This window comes from Ciconia boyciana, chromosome 26 (assembly GCF_034638445.1).
Source record: "Ciconia boyciana chromosome 26, ASM3463844v1, whole genome shotgun sequence".
NCBI lineage: Eukaryota > Metazoa > Chordata > Aves > Ciconiiformes > Ciconiidae > Ciconia > Ciconia boyciana.
This window is the reverse complement of record NC_132959.1, coordinates 58,891-79,777: the sequence shown is the minus strand read 5'-3', so window position 1 is coordinate 79,777 and position 20,887 is coordinate 58,891. Positions and strand designations below refer to the sequence as shown.

The following is a 20,887-nucleotide window of genomic DNA, read 5'->3' as shown; positions in this document are numbered from 1 at the left end:
TTATAGTACAGTATTATATTGCAAAACCCATTTTCCAGTCATCATTCACCATCACCTAGTTTATAATCGGCCACCATTGACGACAATGTCTTTTCATTTTCTTCTTTAGCCATTAGGTCTCCCCCAAGCTTGTCCCAGTTTTTCAAAATGCAACCCAAAGGGCTACAGGGAGGAATTGTGGATTGGCCTGATCCCATTTCAACCAAATACCTGGATTATTATTTCCTTGCTGGCTCTGATCCCCCCGGTCAGTATTTGCGCACTCAGCTCTGACCCCACTGGTCAGTTAAGACCCCTGCTGAGTGTCTATGTGCAGCTTTATACCTGCCGGCTCTGACCCCCTTAGTCAGTATTTAAGCAATTAAAGTAAATATGATACTCACCAATCCAGGAAGTCACCCCCCTTTTTCCCTTGCACAAATATCTCTATTTGGGCGTTGCACCTTTGAGTTGCTCGTCATCCCGACTTTGGAGAGAATCTGGAGGAGTCCCCAGTCAATAGGTCGGTGCCTGCTGGAGCTCTGGCCAGTGCGATCTTTTGTCGGGGATGGCAAGATGATCCAGGCAAGGCATTATGCCTGTCCCACCTGGGTCACCAAAAATGTTGTCCCAAATCTGAGTTCTTTACCTGGTGTGCAAGAAGCCGAAAAACACACAGAGCCAAGATACTTGTTTATTTCATGTCTGTGCAGAGATGGGTGCTAGGTGGTAATTCCATAAATCTAGCCCACCCTCCTTGCAAAGTTACAACATTTGTATACTTTTACAAAACAAGGTAATGTTACGCATTACATTCTGATTGGTTCATTGTGCTACATATAAAGTTGCATTAGCTTTTTATTCAACTATGCATGCTCGCTAAGTGGGGGGGGCAGCCGAAATTAGATTTCTTTTCCCTAGAGGTGTGTATTTTAACATTATAACTGTATGAAGATGAGGATAGGTTATTTTCAGGTAGTTTGCCTCAGCGACTGGTGGGTTAGCAGATGCTTCCCTTATCTTAGATTTACAAAGTTGTCTCTCCAGGGTCACTGTATTAACTTCTACTCGCTCCACAGCAACCCTATCAGTTCCTTGCATTCTTTCTCCATCCTCCTTCAGTCATTCGTCATCACTACCAATCAATAAAGGTGGCTGGCACAAAGCCAGTTGCTAAAGCAGATCATGGAGAGAGGGTCTAACTTTGTACAGCCTTAATAAAAACTAGTCCAAAAGAAAGGACCCCTTTCTAGGCATTGCTACTTGGGGGGCTGTTTGCGTCGTCCCACGGAGGTTGTTCTCAGGGCCTTCTGAAGGCCTCTCGTGTGTCCATCACCGCTTCTAAACAGCAACCAGCATAAACCCCAAATATATGGACGTAAGGGAAAACACAGACTTTCATTCATTGCTCTTCTTACCAGGAACAGGTACAGAAGCATGTCGCAGCTCACGGATCTCTGCAAGAGTCGCGGACAGCAAAAACAGAGGTCTCTGAAACGTGAGCACCTCGCCGTTTTCAAAAGAGCGCCATTTTTGAATATGAAATGTCCCCAGTCCTGTTATGCTGACAGCCTGAGGCTGCAAAAAGAAGAGAAGGGCAAGCATTTGTAGGTTGAAAAACAGAGGGAGGACTTGGGAGAGCTTGCAAGGGGGGGGTGGCCTTGTGCCCTGCCGACGCCTGGTGCACACCACTTTTGCACACCTCAACCACATTTTTATTTCTGCATTTCTATATTGCATATATATAAAATATAGATTTTTATGTTCCTTTTTTTCCCCTGAATTTATTTTATGTCTCTCAATTTATGGAGAAGCTGCTCTTTGGCACATTTGTGGCAAATCTGTACATCGCCGTGCAGTTCTGGGGAGAACAGTGGCACTTGCCGGCACAGGGCTGCCGGGACACCTGAAGCCGTCTGGGCGAGGGGAGGGGTAGGGTCGGATCCCACCTTTGTCTGCAGGAGCTGTTGCCGAACATGCTTAGACACACTGCTCCAAATAGTAACGACATCTGGAAAGCAAGGCAAAGACATGTCAGGCTCTAAGTCAGCCTGCTCACGGCCCGTCAGCACACCTGTAGACCAGGAGACGGCAGATGCAAGCGTGCTCCAACGCGCCTCACAGGGTAAATCCATCTGTGACAGGGGCCGAATCTTGGACCGGCCTCAGCCTTCTTCCAACAGGGTATCTTTCCCTTCAGAGCCAGATCCCCGAGTGTGACCCGCTGCTGAGGGAAACCCGTCCATGGGACTTCCACCCATGGGGAGGCAAGGGGCGGGTGCTGCGTGCACCGGACTCTGCGGGGCTCAGGGTGTCTGCTCAGGTATATAAAGAGTATACACTCTTTATTTAATATATTTCTTTTATCCAGAAGCAGGGCCCAGATCCCATGAGCTGACAGAGGGGTCACAAAGCTGTGCACACATCTCCTGCTGCTTGGAGAAGAGCTTCAGGTGGAACGGGTCTTCTTGAAGGCAGTGCCTCCAGAGGCCGAGTGTCCTGGCCTCCCAGCATTACACTGAGGCCCTCAGCCTGGCCAGCTCTTTATTTTTGTTTTGTTTGTTATTTGGGAATGGAGGATATGGACCATCCCACCGCTGCCAAAAGCATGGGGAGGGAAACTATCCACTGTCAGTGGCTTCACGTTGACATAAGTTGTCATGATGATAACACTGAGATATAGATGCTGTCACTGGCACCTTCAGCTGCCGCCGCACCCACACAACACAACCTTGGATCAAGCACAGTGCTTGCACTGAATGGGGAGGTAAAAACAATTCTGAAGGAAAAAGGTCTTTGTGTATAAACTGTTGTTTGAGGCTGCAATCTCACCAAAACCTTTTCTTTACATTTAAGCATAGATTACATTGACATTAGGCCTACACGCTGGCTTAAAAAATGTTTTAGTGGACAACAGCGGTGGTGAATCACTTTTGTATTTAGTTGGGCTGAAGAGCTAAGACAGTGCCCTCGCGTTACCTGAACCCCGTGTGGCGGTTAAATGAAAAGCCAGCTTCGGCTGGGGGGCGGGGGGGGGGGGGTGGCGCTTTGCGCGGCGGCGCTGCGCACGGCCCGCAGCGGCTCGTGCTGGGAGGGCGAGCCCCGCCCCTGCTTTTGCACACGGCCCCTTGCCTTATAAAAGCAGAGGCGGGGGCGGGGACAGGAAGCGGCGGGTGGTCAGGCGGCGTCCGCCGGTGGGGGTGGGCAGCCCTGCTACCCTCGGGCGTTCGAGTAGTGTCCGGTCCCTCACCTCCTGCGGGGTTTTGACACGCGCTGCCCGTGCTATTCTTGCCTTCCGCCTCGGGTTGTGGGTGGCCTTTATACCCTGACGAAGCAGGTTGTCTTTTCTAGGGGTGCTAATCTTGGGAAGGGGTGTCTCAGTTTCTGCGTTTCTCACAGAAGCGCTGAGCTTAGCCATGAACTAAGATCAGATGGGTTTGTGGAGGCTCAGCTAAGGGGGAGCTCAGTTCCCTGCGTGGTCCAGGGCCCACCTCCTACTTGGGAAAGGCATTTTCCGTGTCCTTAGGTGTGGATGCATCTCATTTTTAGAGATGGTGGGGGAAGGCTTGTCTTGTGGAGTCAGGCTCACAGTGCTGAGGGTTAAAGGCTTAATCAAAACATGGGTGAACAAAAAGAATAGCTGGAGGGTGTTGTATTTCTACAATAAACAACATGCAAGTGTTGTATTTCTACAATACAAGTACTATATTTCTATGATACTTGTTTAAATTACAGATGAAAACTACCCAAGCCTGGAGGTGTTTGCCAAAGGTGATGGCTCAACTTTGGTGGGAGGTTGGGGAGCCTCTTCTCAGGGTCCTTTGAAAATCTGTGAGGCTAGGTACCCGTTAGCACTTCAGAGCATCACTTCAAAAGGCTCATGTTTCATATAAATAGGCACACAATATTTTAATTACTGCATGCTGCAGCCTTGGAGGATGTCTGTGCTGGTGTGAAAGTCAAGAATCTGATATTGGTGATTATTAGATGAACTGTCCTGTTTCCTTAAAATTACAGGGTTTGAACCGATACAGATGAATTGCATAGGAAATGTTTGTAGGTTCAGGTACTGACTAGTTAAAGCTGAATAGCTGTGGTCTGGGCTTGTATGCACTTGTGAATGGTGGTCATACATGTGTTAATGCAGATGTTTTATTAACAGACAGAAGAGGATCTGCAGAATGGCAACTGCTCAGAAGCAAAGGAATTGCGTGGTGCGATTTTCTTGTGTATTTCAGCACAGTATATTATTTGAGTCAGAAAAATCGGTGAATTTTAGCTGAAGTAGTGCACCCAGGTGCTCTTTAATATTTCTTCACTTGACAATTACAGGCTAATTCAATCTTTTAACTATCAATAAAGATGCTTAGTAGCTAAATAGTTTGAGTCTGAACTTTGTGGTCGTACACTTGCCAGAAATCAGCTATGTCCTAAAAACATAGTAATACCAAGTGTTAAGAATATGCTTAACTTTATAAATGCCAAAAGTCATACTTTTCAATTAAGTTAAAATGTTAAGCAGGCATTGGACCAGATTGTAGACTGTACAGGTTTGTTGTTGTGGACAGAGATTATTTATTTTCTTTCCTTAACTTTCAGAGTGCAGTTGTATTTCCTAACAAAATATCTACTGAACAGCAATCCCTGATGCTAGTGAAGAGGCTCCTGGCAGTAGCAGTGTCCTGCATTACATATCTGAGAGGAATCTTTCCGGAAAGTGCCTATGGAACAAGATACATGGATGGTAACAGGCTGTTTTCACGATTCTTTGCCATATCTATTGTCATAGGATTGCTGTGAAGTTAATGAGTGTTTTTGAAAGCCACTTGGTCTTCTTGATTAAAGCTAATAGCCATTTTCAATGACTGTAATGTAAACTTCACTAATGTAATCATCATTGAATTTTGTTAAAGATGAGGTGATGTTAAGTCAACAATTAAAGCTGTGCTGACATCTGTCAGTAACGTTAATTTTAGTCTGCTTTTGATATATACTTTTAGGGAATGAACTTCACTTTCTTAGCAACGTAGTTGCATTTTGTCCTAATATGCATGTGTATATTCTTTTTTGAGATGTCTGTGTCAAAATTCTGAGGGAAGACAAAAACTGTCCTGGCTCTACTCAGCTGGTGAAATGGTATGTTAATTACAGTGCATATATAACACTTCCATAGTGTGTCAATTCTGAAAGATACCTTTCTGTTTTTTTGCAAATACAAAGAAAAAATTTCCCTTGCTGTGAGTGAACAGCTCCTCAGGCAGTGCTTTTAGTGCATGGTATTTACTATGTTGATAATTTTTTGGTTTTTTGGAAATGGAAAATCAAATTGTGTGTGTTTTGGTAAAGATGCAATTGACTTGTACAGTTGTGTTTCTAGAAAGGCTTGTGACTCAGTGCTTAACAGAGCACAAATCTTTGTTTGCAGAGTGATTATACTTTAGTTTTATTTAGTAACATTTTAGTATATTTTTAATGTATTTTAGTATACATTTTGTTTCCGTGGGTGTATATGAGTGCTCAAGGTGCACAGAATTGCAAAAATCTAACCAGTAGTTCCTCTCTGGTTGAATAGGAGATGCAGTGTTACCATTTTGCATCTCGTATTTAAAGGTCTTGCTCCAGACTTGTATCAGGAAGTGATACTGTTGGCCTTTATGTTCAAAGGCACAACTGTATCTGCAAATGATAGTCTGTCCGCTTGTACATTCACACAGTTGAGTGTAAGTATGTCACTTGGGACTAGAGGCATTTATTTTGATTTTTTCTGTTCACAATAACCGCGAGATTTGTTCATGGCTTCTCTCCTTGTTTTTTGTTACCTCTACAAAGGCCATCTTTGTTCTTTTCACTGTTTTACCAGTTGTAGTGCAAGGTAAGGCATCGGAAATGATGCTGTATTCAGCAGAGGGGGTTTGCAACTGCTGTCAGTGTTGAGGTGCTCAGAGATGTAGGTCCGAGTTCTGATGTTAAAGGTGTAATTAGTCATCCGCTCTTTGTGCATGTGCTGTCAGTGACAGAGAGGGAGAAAAAAGACTTGCTTACTGTAACCTGGAATTTCTTAATCGATCCTCTGTGGTAGAGGAAACTCAAGTGGTGCCGAGTGCATTTTACCTTACTCTCACGCATCAAACATTAGTGAGGGCAGTGGCGTGGCAGCCTGTTGATGCTGACAAGGAAAAGCTCCCTGGTTTTTGTGTGAAGGGTGTGTGCTACCTGTTTGGAGTTGACAGGTGAGTAGTCTTTCTTAAGTCAGCATCATGTACACACCAAAACCAATTTTTGCTTGTTGACTGTATTCAGAAGAAATGTTAGAAAAAAATTGGGGTAAGTTTTGGTTCACTATTTGACTGTTGTTTGCATGTTACAGGAAAAGCAAATTGCAACATCTAAATAAAGGCAATAACTCCTTTGTGCTTCAGAGATGTCAGTGTTCAGCTGAAGTACTTATTTATAAACTAATTAATAAATACGTGTTAGGTGGCGTTTGAAAATGGTAGCTGTACAATTGCATTATGTTTTTACTTATAAATTATTTACTTACAGATTATATTTTTACTTACTCTGCAAAAAGGTTAGGATGATTTGGGGTGTTACAAAGATAGTCATTGCTTGTATCACTACTAATAAAAAGACAGTAATGGAATAAGTGTTCTTTATTGGTCTAATATTAAGAAGGCTAAACACAAGAATTTCATTTTTTGGGACTATTTTATTTAGTCAGAAGCAAAGCAAATGGAAATTAGTAGTAGATGGACAATATTATTTGATTTTTGCAGGATGTTAGGATGCTATGATGCCTTGCAGAAGAAATACGTAAGTCTTCCAGTATCATTTTAGCTATTTTAAATGTATTTAAACATTAATTTATAAAGTCCATTAGCTGCCAGTGTAGTTATAGGACTTTCTGGTTAGGGAATAGCTTGTGCTTTAATATGTTAAACCAGTTAGGTACAATGTGGGATGCACAGACATTTCAGGGTAATATTCTTTGTAAACAAACACGTAAAGGCAGGGATACTTAGGAATTTTCTTCTGCCAGTTAAGTCCTTTCTTAAACAGATAAGGAGGTAAGCGTATGAAGAGGTTTCTCTTCAAACAGGCCCATAGTTGTCTATATTGGTTTCCAGAGCTAGAGAAACAAAACAGCTTGGTAAGCAGAAATGGGCTATGGAATACATTTAATGTTCTTTTTCTTTTATTATATTTCTGACAGCTAAGAATGATTGTCCTAGCAGTAAGTATCTTTGAAAAGTAAGGTACACATTTTTTAAGGTAGATGCTTAGAGATATGTACAGTTCTTTCTTGAGTGTTTCCTCTCTTTACTTTAAAAATACAGGTCTATACCCATCCAGAAGATCCTCAGGTAAATCTGCTAGAATATTTTACTGGATGATTAATGATAGTATGGATATAGTGAAATGTGTATACAAGCTATCGTACTTAACACTCACATTAATGCACATTAAAAAAAAAGACAAAATACCAAACTTAAGAATCACTAGAACTAATCAGAATTGCCACATAGTGAATTGCCTTTGAATATCTAGTGTCAGGTTGTTCTCAGGCCAGTACAAGAAACCCAGAGTGTTGTTGCAGAGTTAAATGCCTGTAAAGATGCATCATCCTAACTCTGCAAAACAAATTTATGGAACTTCTTTGGGGAAAACACAGTGTGTTTTAACTGACCACTGGGTGTCACTGTCTGTTACGTGTGTGAAACATTTTCATAGTGATTAAAATTTGAATATTTAATTCTAAAAACTTAAGCTGATTTTTCAAAATATCACGGTGATTCCTGGAAAATAATGTAGATCTTATTTTTTATTTGATGACAATTATATACATGAATACCATTAATTGTTACAGCTTTTGAAAGCTGTATTCAGTGCATATAAGTGCATCAGACAGGAGTTGAGCTATCATTTTCTTTAAATGCAAAGTTAATAGATTACTAGACAGAAGCAGCAGTAGTAGTTTGCTTGACAGTTGATAGTTTAATAATTACTGGATTTGTTTGCAGACAATTACAGAATGTTACCACTTCAAATTCAAGTATACCCACAATGGGCCACTCCTGGATTTCAGCAGGTACTGTCACTGTGACTTTATTCTGCTCTGTGGTTTTACAGTCCATTGCATACACCTGAATGTAAAAACTTTGGATTTTATCTGTTTGGTGTTTCCTTCTTAATTATGGATCTTAAGACTAATTTTATCAGTGTGTACTATTAGCTTAGACTTCTTCTTAAAATACAATGAATAATTTTGTCAGATTGTGGTCATATTTTTAAATAGCCACTCAAAAGATGATTGTTAGTGTCAGAGTCCAATACTCTTTGGTGAGGTTCTTGGAAGATATTCCATGCGTGGAGGGTGAAATGTTTAATATCAGATTTACTTATCTGAAGATACTTGATGTTGCATGGGATTTCTCATTTAGCAGAGATGATACAAAATACACTGAAAATGCAATACAAATGTAAGCTATGCTTAGCAAAGTGTAGCTATTGCAATGCACTGTTCAATCACAATATCAATGTGATTCCCATTACTGGTCTCTAATATGCTCCCTGTCACGATGCTGGGCATCCCCAGTCATGGGGAAGGAATACATGGGTTGAAGCCAGCTCCAGCCCACTGCTCTCTTCAGAATTCTTTTGTTAGTTGTTTAGTTTTTGTACTCTTTGGCTTGAGCCATGTACTCACTTCCCCCATAGTGGGCTGGCTAACTCAAGGAGACATTCACACACTTTTAATGAAGCCAGGGAGAAACATTTACACCACAAGTTGATCTACTCAACTGACACAGCTGTTTATCTAAAACGAAGGCCACACTCGGGTCCCCTGGGTGTTGAGATAGTCAGCTTTCTTTGCAGCAGCTGTGGTCAGTGACATGCTGCATTATTCCCTGAGCTTCATGGGCACATCACCCTTGCCTGTCTCCACTGAGCCTTCTTCCATTGTAGGGGTTTACTGGTCAGTCACAGCTGCAAGGAAATGGCTTATTTTAAGACAAGTAATTGAAATGTAGCAAGTTCATACTTCTCCTAGGTTTCCTCCTGCATAAAATGCTTTTTAAATTAGAAAAAAAAAGGCTGCAGTGCTGCAGACCTGGGCCCTTTGGGCTGAGTTTAGTTAGTTACCTCTGAAAGAGGTTGTCAGTCATGTAAAAAGACTGGTGGAAGGGGATGTGACTATCTCAGCCACACCAGGTTGCCTTAGTGTATTATCATATATTCACACCAGACTAATTTGAAAATACAAGGCATGAGCCTGCTTCTCTGTCACTCTGCAGGGAAGGGGATAACCATCTGCAGAGGAGTGAAACATTTGAAACCGTTGCAGTTAAGGGTGTGCATCCAAAAGCCAGGGTTACCCAGTCAAGTAACTCACAGTTGCTTGCCTTGCGCTGGCTGTTCAGGTCCTCAGGTGCCTTTCTATGTTGTGTGGTGCTGAGGAGCAGGGGAGCAGACGGAAAGCATTTTTAGGCAGTAAGGTAGGCTTTGGGTCAGCTGCTGGTAGAACAGGAGTATGGAAATGTCAGAGCTGGATGCCAAGATTCACTTGGGCACACACTTTCTAATCGGTAACCATCCTTGTCAAAGGCAATAGTGTTACTTGTTTTATTTAAGGGAAAGTAAGTACGTAAGATTTTGCAGAATTGGGGCTTTCAGAAGTACCTACTTCTTTCTTTCTTTCAGATTGGGTATTTAAGCATTGTGTAATGTAAAACACAGTAGTTGGTCACAGCTGCTGAGCCATAATGCTTTCATGTTGTCCCTGGCTCAGGATTTGATCTTCCAAGGGGCAGAGAATACACAGGTCACTTAGTATTAGGAATTGCAGTGCTTGTAATCTCAGACCTTAGGCAATAAATGTGATGTCTGTTTCTGACATTCATGGAGTCTGTTAAACAGTTGTGTATCTTAATACTAGAAACAGCTTACTCTGTATAAAAAAATCTGAATACTTTGTCATTTTTTAGTAAGAATAACAGGAATCATTCCACAATCACCTGTGCAGACACCAAGAAAGCAAGTATCCTCCTCATTCGCAAGATTTATGTTCTGATGCAAAACCTGAGTCCGTTACCAAATGATGTTTGCCTGACTATGAAGCTGTTTTATTATGATGAAGGTAGTATTTTTGTATTACCTTGATTCATGGTGTTCAGACACTGGAAAACAATTCAAAGAAATATTTTAATGTATGTGGTTGCTGGGACTTGTTAAATGATGTTATTTTGCATGTGTCTTTCTCACAACAATTTCTAAAATCTAAGGGGAACGGATTTGATCTTGCTGTAGGAACACAATCTTGTCACTGACTTCATTGGAGCAAGGATTTCAGTGTGTTTTAAAAACAAAGGGAGTTTTCCTGAGTATGTTAGGATGTGACATGTTTGCCAGACTAGTTCTAGTTTGGATGACTATTTACATGTCTGACACTAGCTCTGCTTTCAGAATGTATTACTGCTTTGTAACAAAAAAACCCAGAGCTTCGAGCTCATCTCTTTGCATATATAAACTGTTTCAAATAGCTTTAATTGGGGTTTGCCTGTTGTGTAGGGGAAAAAGAACTTCATTTAGTATGAGTTGAATATTGATTATTCCCCTCCCCACATACACAATTGTTTTTGAGTAGCTATTTGTATTTAAAGGGCAAAAGAGTCTTTTAGCCACACAAGTTAAAATTAATTTTACAAGAATGTGTTTCATTCTGACACATTTAATGAATTCTTTTCTGCAGTTACACCATCTGATTACCAACCTCCAGGTTTTAAGGAGGGTGAATGTGAGGGGATGATATTTGAGGGGGAGCCTATGTATCTTAATGTGGGTGAAGTGCCAACGCCTTTTCATATGCTAAAAGTTAAAGTTACAACTGAAAAACAACGAATGGAAAATGTTGACAAAAGCATCCTAAAGCACAGAGAGACTAATGTGCCTCTCCAGGTGCTCAGAGTGGACAGAGATGATCCAGAAGAAAAGCAGGACATGAATGTAAGAGTGCCAATGTTTTGTGTAGCTTGTTGAAATTTTTTGTGATTTATAGTCTAGAAAAGGGCCACTAATTGTTTTACTGCATGTCTTACTATAACATTAATTAAAAACTCTGTGTTTCCAGATATATTTAAGCAAGACAATATGTCTTCAATGCATTTTTGCTTTAATTTACTGCTCCAGTTAGCAATCTGTCATTGTTAAAGCAGTGTTGAACAAGTGCATCAGCATAACGCCTGTCAGCAGCAGCACTGTTGGTAGTCATCTCTCCGCGAGACTGGAGAGGAGCAGCAGGGCGAGAAGCAGCTTCTTGCTGTGGGTACGGGTGCCGTTTGTTCAGCTCCAATCACAGGACGCAGGTGAAACCTCCCTGGAGCTGTCCCATACTGGTCCCAAGCGAGCTGCTGCAGCCAGGCAGTATTGACTGGCAAGAAATGTTGTACAGCTAGTGATACCAGAGCTACAGTTAAAACAAACTTGATTCTGTATTGGGATTTTTCCTTGGGGGAATCTGCCTAGACAAAAGCACAAAGCGAAACTTGCTGCAGGCACAAGTGTGTGACAGACTTGTGCATCCTGCTGCTGATGCTGGAGCGCCTGAGATGTCTCTCGGGACTGCACTTGTGCAGGCTTCAGCAATTGGAGGCATATGTTTCTGGGGGAAGTTGAGGCAGGCAGCAAATACCTTTGGTCATGTTAGAATGTGCAAATGTGTGCTGATCTATACTGGCCATAGGTGAGAAGGAGGCGGAGCTTCAAGGCTTCTGGCCCCTTCCCGTCAATTCGCATTGCTCAGGAGGCCTGTGGGTAATGTGATGGAAATAAACTGCTTGGCCCTCAAAGTCTGCATGTGCTTCTGAATTGCTGTTTCACAGGCAATGGGAAGGTGGTAATTGATGCACCAATAGTATTCTTTCAATATCTATTGTAACAATTTTAGTATTTTGTACAGATGTTTTTCTTGGTAGTTGAACTAAATGTGTGCTTGCATTAATAATTAAGTAATGCTGAGCTAGCCTGTACGTTCCATGTCAGATTCAACTATTTCAATACAGTTTGTTCCACTGAGAATCCATCTAATAAGCTCTGGCCCTAAGCCTCTAAGTAAAACCCTCTTCCTTATTTGTTTGCAGTAAGTGATAGGCCTTTTTCTTAATCTAGGAAGATCCTGTCTTGGCTAATAAAGTGGAAGATAGGAATAATATAAATATTTCAGAAGCTCAAGGTAACATTTATGTATATTTTTAAAGTCTCTTCAGTGTGTGCCTCTCTTTCCTGGTGTTACTAAAATGAAAAGTCAATTTTATGATGTAGACCACAATATTCAAATTTACATTCTATTTTCTTCACATACATCACTATGCCTTTATTTTCTATCGTGGCTTTATTCTGTAAAGCACTTGGTTAGCACACGCATGTTTTCATCTTTCTGTTATAAAATTCGGATTGTTCCATTTTATCATATAAGCTAAATCTAATGGGTTATGTATTTAGAAGTATATTTTGTTGGTTTTTTCTGTTGTTGTTGTTACTATGTTTTTACTAATTATTTAATTTCCACATTAAGTCTCCAGAGTATTGTGCTCTTGAGTTTATATTGCAGACTTGGGAAGTAGAATTCTCTGTGCAAAAAATGGTCCAGGTCTATTTTTGTTTAAATCACAGCTGTTTGGACTGTATCCTCACAGCTTCAGACACTAAAGTTTAGCAGAAATACCACTTTTAGCCACCTTTTTTCCTTAAGGTCTGACTATAGTAGGACCATGGTCTGATTCTGCAATCCATACAGGCTTCAGTCTGTGTGGTTGTGGAGGAATCGAGACCATCAGGGCTTGTGTACACGTTTTTACGTTGTGGTAGACTGAATGATATGCATGTAAAAATACCTATCTGTATGATGCATGTTCTTTTGTACGAAGAAAGCTGTTCATTACTGTGGCTTGCTGTTCCTGATACAATCAGTAACTTAATCTCAAAATATGTTTTGTTTTATGAATGATTGTATGATTGTCTGTGCTGCTGGCTATTTTAATGCCTTTTCTAGCTGCTTGGTTTCACAGCTTGCTCTGGACCTGTGTGCCCTTTTCTGTTACTGTGTACATGGAGTATTTTGATAATTGCAAGTGAACTTTTTTAACTTCAGTTTTAATAGGTACAAGTTCTAGCGGGGCGTTTTTGTTAGTATGAATCTCAGCAAACTGAGTTTCCTCAAGTAAAATTCTAACACCGTGAAATCTGTCAATGTAAAACTATGCAAACAATGTGAGTAGCAGCAAAAAGCAAATTTCAGGTGGAAGCAGCACTGCTCAAGAAGGTACCAAAACATTTACTTCTGTTTTATTTTTAAAAAGTTTCATATAAGTTCAATTAGCAATTGAACTGAGAATGCTGCAGCGAATATGAATGAAATCTTACATTTTTGGAAGCACTCTGAGGACTCTCAACACTGCAAGGCAAAGCTGCCTTCTCCCTTGCTACCAAATAAATGATTATGCCCTTCCTGCTATGCAGGACATCAGGAAGTACCTGCTCATCCTTTCTGATGAAAAACAGCAGTGCCTGTCTTGTTGGATTTTTCTTACCCTTTATAAATAGATAGTTTCTGTGCTGTTTGCTTACAATCATATAAATGTCCTCCACTGTAAGCTCTGAATGCAGAAGTGCCAATAAAATAACTGTCCTGCCTACACCAGCCTGACCGCAGCTGCTACCAGAAACATGCCCTGGAAGCACTCTACTAGGTTTTGGTTTTTTTTAAATTGGTGCTCCAAGATGTGGACCCAGACTGTCTCCAATTCAAAACATGAGACAGCAAACTCTGTCCTCAGGGATCTCTGTAAGCAGAAGCTTCCCTTTAAGATTTTAGAGAAACTAGGAGGAAAAGTAGAAGTGACTTATCTTCAGATTCCCCAAGATAGCCCAGGGGCTCAAAGATTGAACTTTGCTACCAAATGAACTGAAGAATGAATTGCTGCTTGTTGATCTGCTCATCTTGGAGAGGCTATACAGGAAGCGTCCAGGCAATACCAGTACCCATTTGCTGTACATAAAGCATTTCAAACATAGCAAAGAAAGATCAAAAGAGGAAGTAAGTGCCCTTTTTGGAAGAAGATTAAGTAGAGATGATGTAGACAGGTATGCTCAGAACTGCTGTGATACGCTCATGTAAAATAGGATAGCTGAAGGAACACAGTTCTCAAGACTGAAGTAAACCAAACTTTATGACCAAAATTGGGGGGGTGGGGGTGGGAGGGTGTCCCTTTATTTGGATGAGAAGCCTGTGTAAAATGCTTTTTTCTGTAGCAGAGGTAGAGGCTTCTGTGGAGATGATAAATATATGGCACTCCTAGAAGAAATGCCCGTTAGTGCTGCTGCTTGCTCTGTTCACTCTTCTTAATGCATTTCCCTAAAGTTGCATCTGCTTTGAAATATAACTCTGGTTCTGCAGAGTTCAGAAACACCAATTTGCCATAAAAACTTCCAGACATGTTGCTTTCCACATAACTGTAAAAGCAGCGACTGTGTCAGTGCTGAGGCTTTTGGTTGTCCCAACCTGAACAAGACTAGGAGCTTGTTGGGGCTACCATGGTGTTTAAGTGCTTGTGGAGGCAGTTGGACAAAGCAAGTCGAGCCTAGATTTTCTTTTTTGACAATGGGTTGGAGTATCTTGTCATTCAAGCCCAACACTGAACAGGCTGCACTGTGTATTTAAACAGTGGCATTAATGTTTTTTTTTTTTCAGAAATAAAATGCGCAGCTTTGCAAAAACAGCTAAGGCTTCCGTGCTGTTCAAAAATAATCATGGACGTGTGTAGGAAAGGGCATGTGTAGATCAGTGTTTTTATCTTGACGATGCTAGTAGGCTGCTGTCACGTTAAGGCTACACTGTCACATACAAATAGGAGTCTGAGGAGTGGCTGGGGGGAGGAACCCTCCCATTGAGTCACGAGGTTCAGACAGGACCCCCTTGCTTTCTAAACTCCTTCTCAGAGAGGAGTCTAGGTGCGGCTAGGTCCAGTCTTAGTCTCAGACTTGATCAATGGTTTATTTTCTAAGGACTGTGTGTATAGCCACTTAGCAGAACCAGAGCCCTCTCAGGGCTTTCGCTAAGGCGACAGCATTAATTTACAATGTTATAAGTCCGGTCGTGTCCAGCGTACTGAACATCACGATTACGGATTCACTAATAATGCGCTGACACCCCCAGTCTAGTCGTGTTGTATGAACTACCACGGCCACACATAAAGAGTCTGGTCGCGTTCAATGAGAACTACCACGGCGAGATCAATGGAGAGTGCAGTTTATTAGAGCAACAGACACACAGGTTCTTTGGATTACCGGTGATAAATTCACTGTCTGCAAAGCACATGCAAATACCAAGAATATGAGTAACACTGCCGGCTATAAATGTGTTAAAAGATAGTAAAGCAACTCTAGAGAGATTTCTAAGTTTCCCAGGGAGGCACTTGGTATAACCAAGTGTTCAAATCTTACCCAAAGGCGTCACTCAGCCCGTCGCCTGATCCCAAACGTCAGAGTGGTACATGATGGTGTCTTCCCTAACATTCTCTCTCTCTTAAGCTATTTCATACTGTTTTTCACCTTTCAGGTGGAGCTTGAGTGACTCTAGTCATACATACCTTTGTTTAGGATTGGTGTAAAGTTTTCTCGCTTCGCTTTTAAAGGTATAAGCTAGGAAAATTCAGAGCGCAAGCTCAGTGAGGGGTGGTCGCACCTTGCAGGCGGGTAGCTTTTGGGATGGAGGTGTGTTTTGGTATTACAATGATGCTATAATGAGCAAAGTTCACCGAAAGGACAGCATCTTGTCAAAAACATGACAGGCTGTTGGCCCAGGGTAGTAAATATGCAGCTTATCAGTTCCATGATACCTTCCAGTTCCCATATTATTACAGAGCCTGGCCGCGGCATCTCCACACCGCTCCACCCTCCGGGCAGCGCCTCTTAGAGCCAACACACCAAGTTCCCCTGGTGTTACCAACATCTAAGGTTGCAGGCCTAGGGAACTCCCATGGAATGGATTCCTTGCGTGTCAGCCGCATTCCACCTGGGGAGCTTCTTCAATGCTGTGCCTTACCTAAAAGTGTGAATATAAGTTCTAATTTCTAAGTCACCTCAGCAATTATCCCACAGCTGCAGAACTGGAATAACCACATAAAGCGGTATTTGGTGCTTTCAGAAATCCATAGAAATTCCAAAACCATGCAAAAATGCAGCAAATCGCTAGTCTTACGGAGTTGGTATAATGCTTTATTTACAGGAACTACAAGACACAGGAAAATGCATTTGTCAACCTGAAATTCTTCAGTCATTTCCACAGCTGAAGCACAGTCATCTTTAACCAGTTCATGCTTGTATCTGTATCCTAGAAAAAACCAACATGGATTAGAAACAACAAAAAAATCTCCAGAACTGACCGCTCATTCTTTGTGGCCTGTTCATGCAGCTGCAGGCAGCAACAAGGGGAACTGTAGCTACGGGAACTGCAGCCAAAGTTGCTCAGTTGTGTGTGGTTGGGTTACAAAATGGGAGCCATCTGCTGACAGTGGGTTCAGAATATGCAGGACCTGTGCCAGAGTGGCCCTGCAGTGCTGTCTGCCCGTTCTGTGGTGCAAAACGGGCTCCTGAGGCTTTTTACTTGTAAGCAAATCCCAAGGTAGACAAGCCTTTAGCAGTACAGTGTATAAACAAGTTTGGGGATCAAGCCCACTCTTCCAAAGATCCTGTGTGTAAATCTGTACTACTTGGCATAAGCATCTCTTAAGTGCCTGTGATAGGAAGTGATGAGAGGAAATGGCTGAATTAATTATGGAAGAGTGTGTAATGCTTGGTGGAGTTCAGGACTTGCTTGCATATAGAGAGTTGGAGCCCTTTTGAAGCACCTGTTTGCCGCATTTAAAATGCACAGGTGTTCCTTGTGGCAAAACATCAGTGTTAAGAGGTCACTAGTGTCTTGTCAACAGTGTGTTTTATTATTTAACAACTCTTTTATAGGACCAAATTTAACTTGTGAAGAGGATGAAGTTACAAAGGCTGGAAGGAACCAGAATCTGTATGTTTCTAATCCTCAGGTATGAAAACTGCACTCTGTCATCTTAAACTTTTACTAGAGCTTTTGTGAAGCTTCTTTCCTACTTTGAGTGATTAATAGGTAATCTGCTAAAGGTTTATTTACCACAGTCAGTACTTTCAGCAATAAAATGCATTTACGTTTTACTTCCCAATGTTTTACAAAACCAAAGAATATTCTAAAGCAATAGAATATTGCTGTTCCTCTGTGATACGGTTTTCAAACAAAACGGATGGTCTGACTGATACTAAGATAAATGGGAATGTAATTTCCATGTGCATAAACTGCTGTAACTAAACGCTCTGCCTAATAGAAATTTCTCTACTAATTCTGACAGTCCAAAACTTGATTAAAGGTTGATTAAAACTTAAAACGCAGGTTTATTACTCAGGCTATATTCCCTGCATATAGCAAAATGGTGTAATTTAAATGTGGAGGACTACTTGAAACACGGGTCCTTAAGATTTCTCAAAACAGAATAGCTCTAGGTAACTGTGAGTGACTTACTGCATAAAGATAACTGATGCTTTGATCTGTCAGGGCCCTTCGAGATGTTCAGCTGTAAATAGTGCTGTTGAGTTCAATGGGTATCCTCCTGTATCTAAATTTCAGCTCAAGCACTGTGGTGAGCAGAGCCAGAGCTCTTTGCATGCTCCAGCGCTGAACCCTTCTGTAGCCTCTGATACATATTTTTTACTGCTGTCACAAGGCAACATGTATTTTCTGATTTTAGGTTGATCATTTGGCAAGTAAGACGTCTGAACTTAATGTGTCAGAGAGCAGGACAAGAAGTGGAAGGATATTTCAAACCAGCACTGTTAGTATCTGTTTTTCTCTACTTCTGTTCTTTCTATTTCTGTTCTTCTTTAAGCCTTTCTCTGTTCCAAACAGTGAATAAAACCCTAAGCTTTAATACATTTCCTGTTGACAGAATGAAATTCTCATCACTTCTAAAATTCCCATTAACTTCAACACATTTGGATTCTTAGTGTCAAAAAAGAGTCTGTTCCAAAGAGTTAAAAGCTGAGCGTTGATGCAGTTAACACAGGCTGAGAGAGATTCATTAGGATTGATCTATATCTTCTTGAGAATGCATTTAGCCAAATTCCCTGCTGGTTTAATCCATTGTTGATAGGACTGCGTGCCAGGAGAGATCCCCAGCCCAGTGTACCATATGCTTGCTAGTGATTTGACTTGGAAAACATGAGGCCAAAATTATAACCTCAAATCTATGACTCATACCAAGAAAAATCCGTTATTTCTTTGCTTAATCACATTGCAGCAGATGAGTCTTGTAGTCAGTGCTACCTGTGGGGAGCCAAATTCTTCCAGCCTTGCACAAGTGGAGCAGAAGTTGTCCTCAGGGTGGAATTTGGCCTTTGGGGATGGCATTGGGGGCCACCATCTGTCTGCTGCTGCTGCCTTTACCGCCTGAGCTGGGTAGCTTCAGCTTTGTGAGGCTCTGGGGGGCCTTCACAAGACCTTGACATCTCTCTTGTTGAATGTTCAGGGTTACTGGTAGGTTCTTCTCAGAAGAAGCTGTGGGGTGAATAGTACCATTCTAGAAATAAGTGCTCTTCATTTACAGTTAGGAGGGGAAATTACGTGTCAGGGGCAAGGAAAATCGTACCCTTCCTGTCTCCGCTCAGAAAAGCTCTTCATTAATTTTTAGTGCAGGCTGGGGAAGAGTAGTTGTGTAAGGATTCATAATGTGCAGCTTAATCATTGCCAGTAGTTTTCTCCTAAACTAATAGTTGCCTTATTTCTATAAAGGCTGATGGAAATCAAACTTGAGAGCATGCAGAATTAATTCCTCAGCAGAATGTTCTAAAGAAATCCAGAAGAGAAATTGGTCTGTGTCTTAAAAATATCTGTGTATGAAAGCTGCATGCAAAAAGGGCTATCAGTTTGCAACAAATTCATGAAGTGGAGATGTTAAATTCAGAATATAGAACAAGTAGATTCAGTCTTTTTGTAAAGTACTGCTTACTGCAGAATAGAGGTTCTTTTACTTCCAGCCCCAGGGTTGTATGCAGTATTCTTTGTTATTTACTGATGTGAAGAAAAAAAACCATCATCATGCTGTATGCTCACTATCACTGTATCTTTCTTTCAAAAAAAGGTTTTGTCAATTAACTTAATACTAGAATTTAAACAAAGCACAGTTGCTTTAAATAATCACAAGCACAGCAGAGCTGAAGGCTAAATTCTCATCTTTTCACATGTGTGTAAGTCAGAAGTAATTGGATTAAACTCGGGAAGGCAAGCCTGTGTGGTGCTGAGCCCCCTCTGTTGGTATGGGGTGCTCTGCTGTTGTGCAAAGCCCTCCTGGTGCCGCCTGGCTCTGTCTGCAGCTGGGGCCACCGTGTCGGCTCCAGCCGCTCACAGAATTGGACTTCAGGTGTTGCCTCTGCGGAGGGAACAGCCTTCATTACATTCTCTTGAAGCTGTGATCCCCGGGAGGTCTTGCTGTTACAGCATAAATACAGCCCAGCCCTCCTTCAGTCATTTGGAGGGAGGGTCAATTCTCCCAGAAAAGTGCTCCAGGCTTAGCACCTCAGCGCTGGGACCATGTAACAGCGAGGTCGAGCCAGGTGCTCCACACGCTGTATCAGGCAGTATCTTCTTCAGGGTGGGCTTCTCCCATGTTAAACTTGCTGTCGCCATGGAGCGGGGTGCAGTCTGGGAAGTGTGGCAGCCTGTCATGCCATGTTTATTTTCCCTTGGCAGGTTCATCACCTTGAACTCTCGTCTAGTCAAGATGTGCTGCCAAAAAGGAGGAAGATCAGTGAGCCAAAGGAGCAGTTTTAGATGCTCGTCTCTCTGCTGTTGGTTTACAAAGTTCTTCTCCACACCACTTCCATTTTGTTGTTTAATGTGAATGTTCATATTTACATCCCTTTTAGGGATCTTTTCTGTTCTATCTGTAGTCAAAATGGAGTGTATTTTAAGGAAAGAATTTGTCAAGAAGCCCAGCTGAAGCAGTCGGAACTTATTTTTTGTAGGAGGTCGTACCCCATCAGACAGATGATACCTGAGTAGTGGTGTAACAGAGAATTTCTGTAAGGAAGGTGATTTGGGGGAGTTGACTCCTGCTGATAACATGTTTAAATCCCGATGGTGGTTGTGTAACGGTCATTACCCACAAGACAAGATTTCACCGGTAACTTTGGGCTGTGTTTCAAAGCTGAGGAACTCCTTGTCCAGAACCTGCAGTACAGGACACGCAACCCCTCAATTTCCAGAGCTTTACAGGGCAGGGCCAGGAGGGCTGTGCTGTTACAGCAATATCATGTCTTTTGCCTTTGCTACTGGGACAGCTGGGGGGCTTGATCCTTTGCATTTCTTCCAGACTAAAGGCGCCAGACTCGAATAAAAAACAAGCATTCTTCACACCTTCAGTTACCTAGTTCATGCCAAAAATGCAGAATTTCTGTACAGCTGTGATGAGACCTACGTACGTAATTACAAAGTATTGATCTGTGGCAGGTGTCTATTGTGATGCTGTGAGCTTATTTGAAGAAGAAACTTGTATGTACGTGAAATGATTAATTGCAGAAGTTGGACGTGGTGCTGTTTCTTTTTCTAACAAAAATTTGTTAATTTTTCCTGTGCTGTAAATGCGTTGAGTGAAGCTGTTTCGGCATGGTGAGGAGCTGGTCTGGACACGGCTGACCACTTTTTGACTTTTAAGAATGTCTTTTTACCATTCCTCTATTAAAACAATGTTAACATTTACTTGCTGTGTGTTTCTTTACCGCGGGGCTTGGGGTACACTGCGGGGCCTCACTGAAAGGCGGGTGACACTCGGGAGCC

At 41.8% G+C, this 20,887-nt stretch overlaps 1 protein-coding gene across 1 annotated transcript; it reads left to right on the top strand.

The window, feature by feature from the left end:
* Positions 1 to 3,161: 3,161 nt before the first annotated feature.
* Positions 3,162 to 20,780, top strand: HORMAD1 (HORMA domain containing 1). Its single transcript, XM_072846637.1, has 14 exons — positions 3,162 to 3,316; positions 4,142 to 4,193; positions 4,579 to 4,723; positions 5,052 to 5,115; positions 6,756 to 6,792; positions 7,193 to 7,213; positions 7,317 to 7,343; positions 8,001 to 8,068; positions 9,966 to 10,117; positions 10,730 to 10,983; positions 12,145 to 12,208; positions 16,996 to 17,072; positions 17,805 to 17,888; positions 19,802 to 20,780. The coding sequence occupies exons 2-14, from the start codon at positions 4,161 to 4,163 to the stop codon at positions 19,880 to 19,882; spliced, it is 1,107 nt and encodes a 368-aa protein (XP_072702738.1). The 5' UTR covers positions 3,162 to 3,316; positions 4,142 to 4,160; the 3' UTR covers positions 19,883 to 20,780.
* The last annotated feature ends 107 nt before the right edge of the window (positions 20,781 to 20,887 follow it).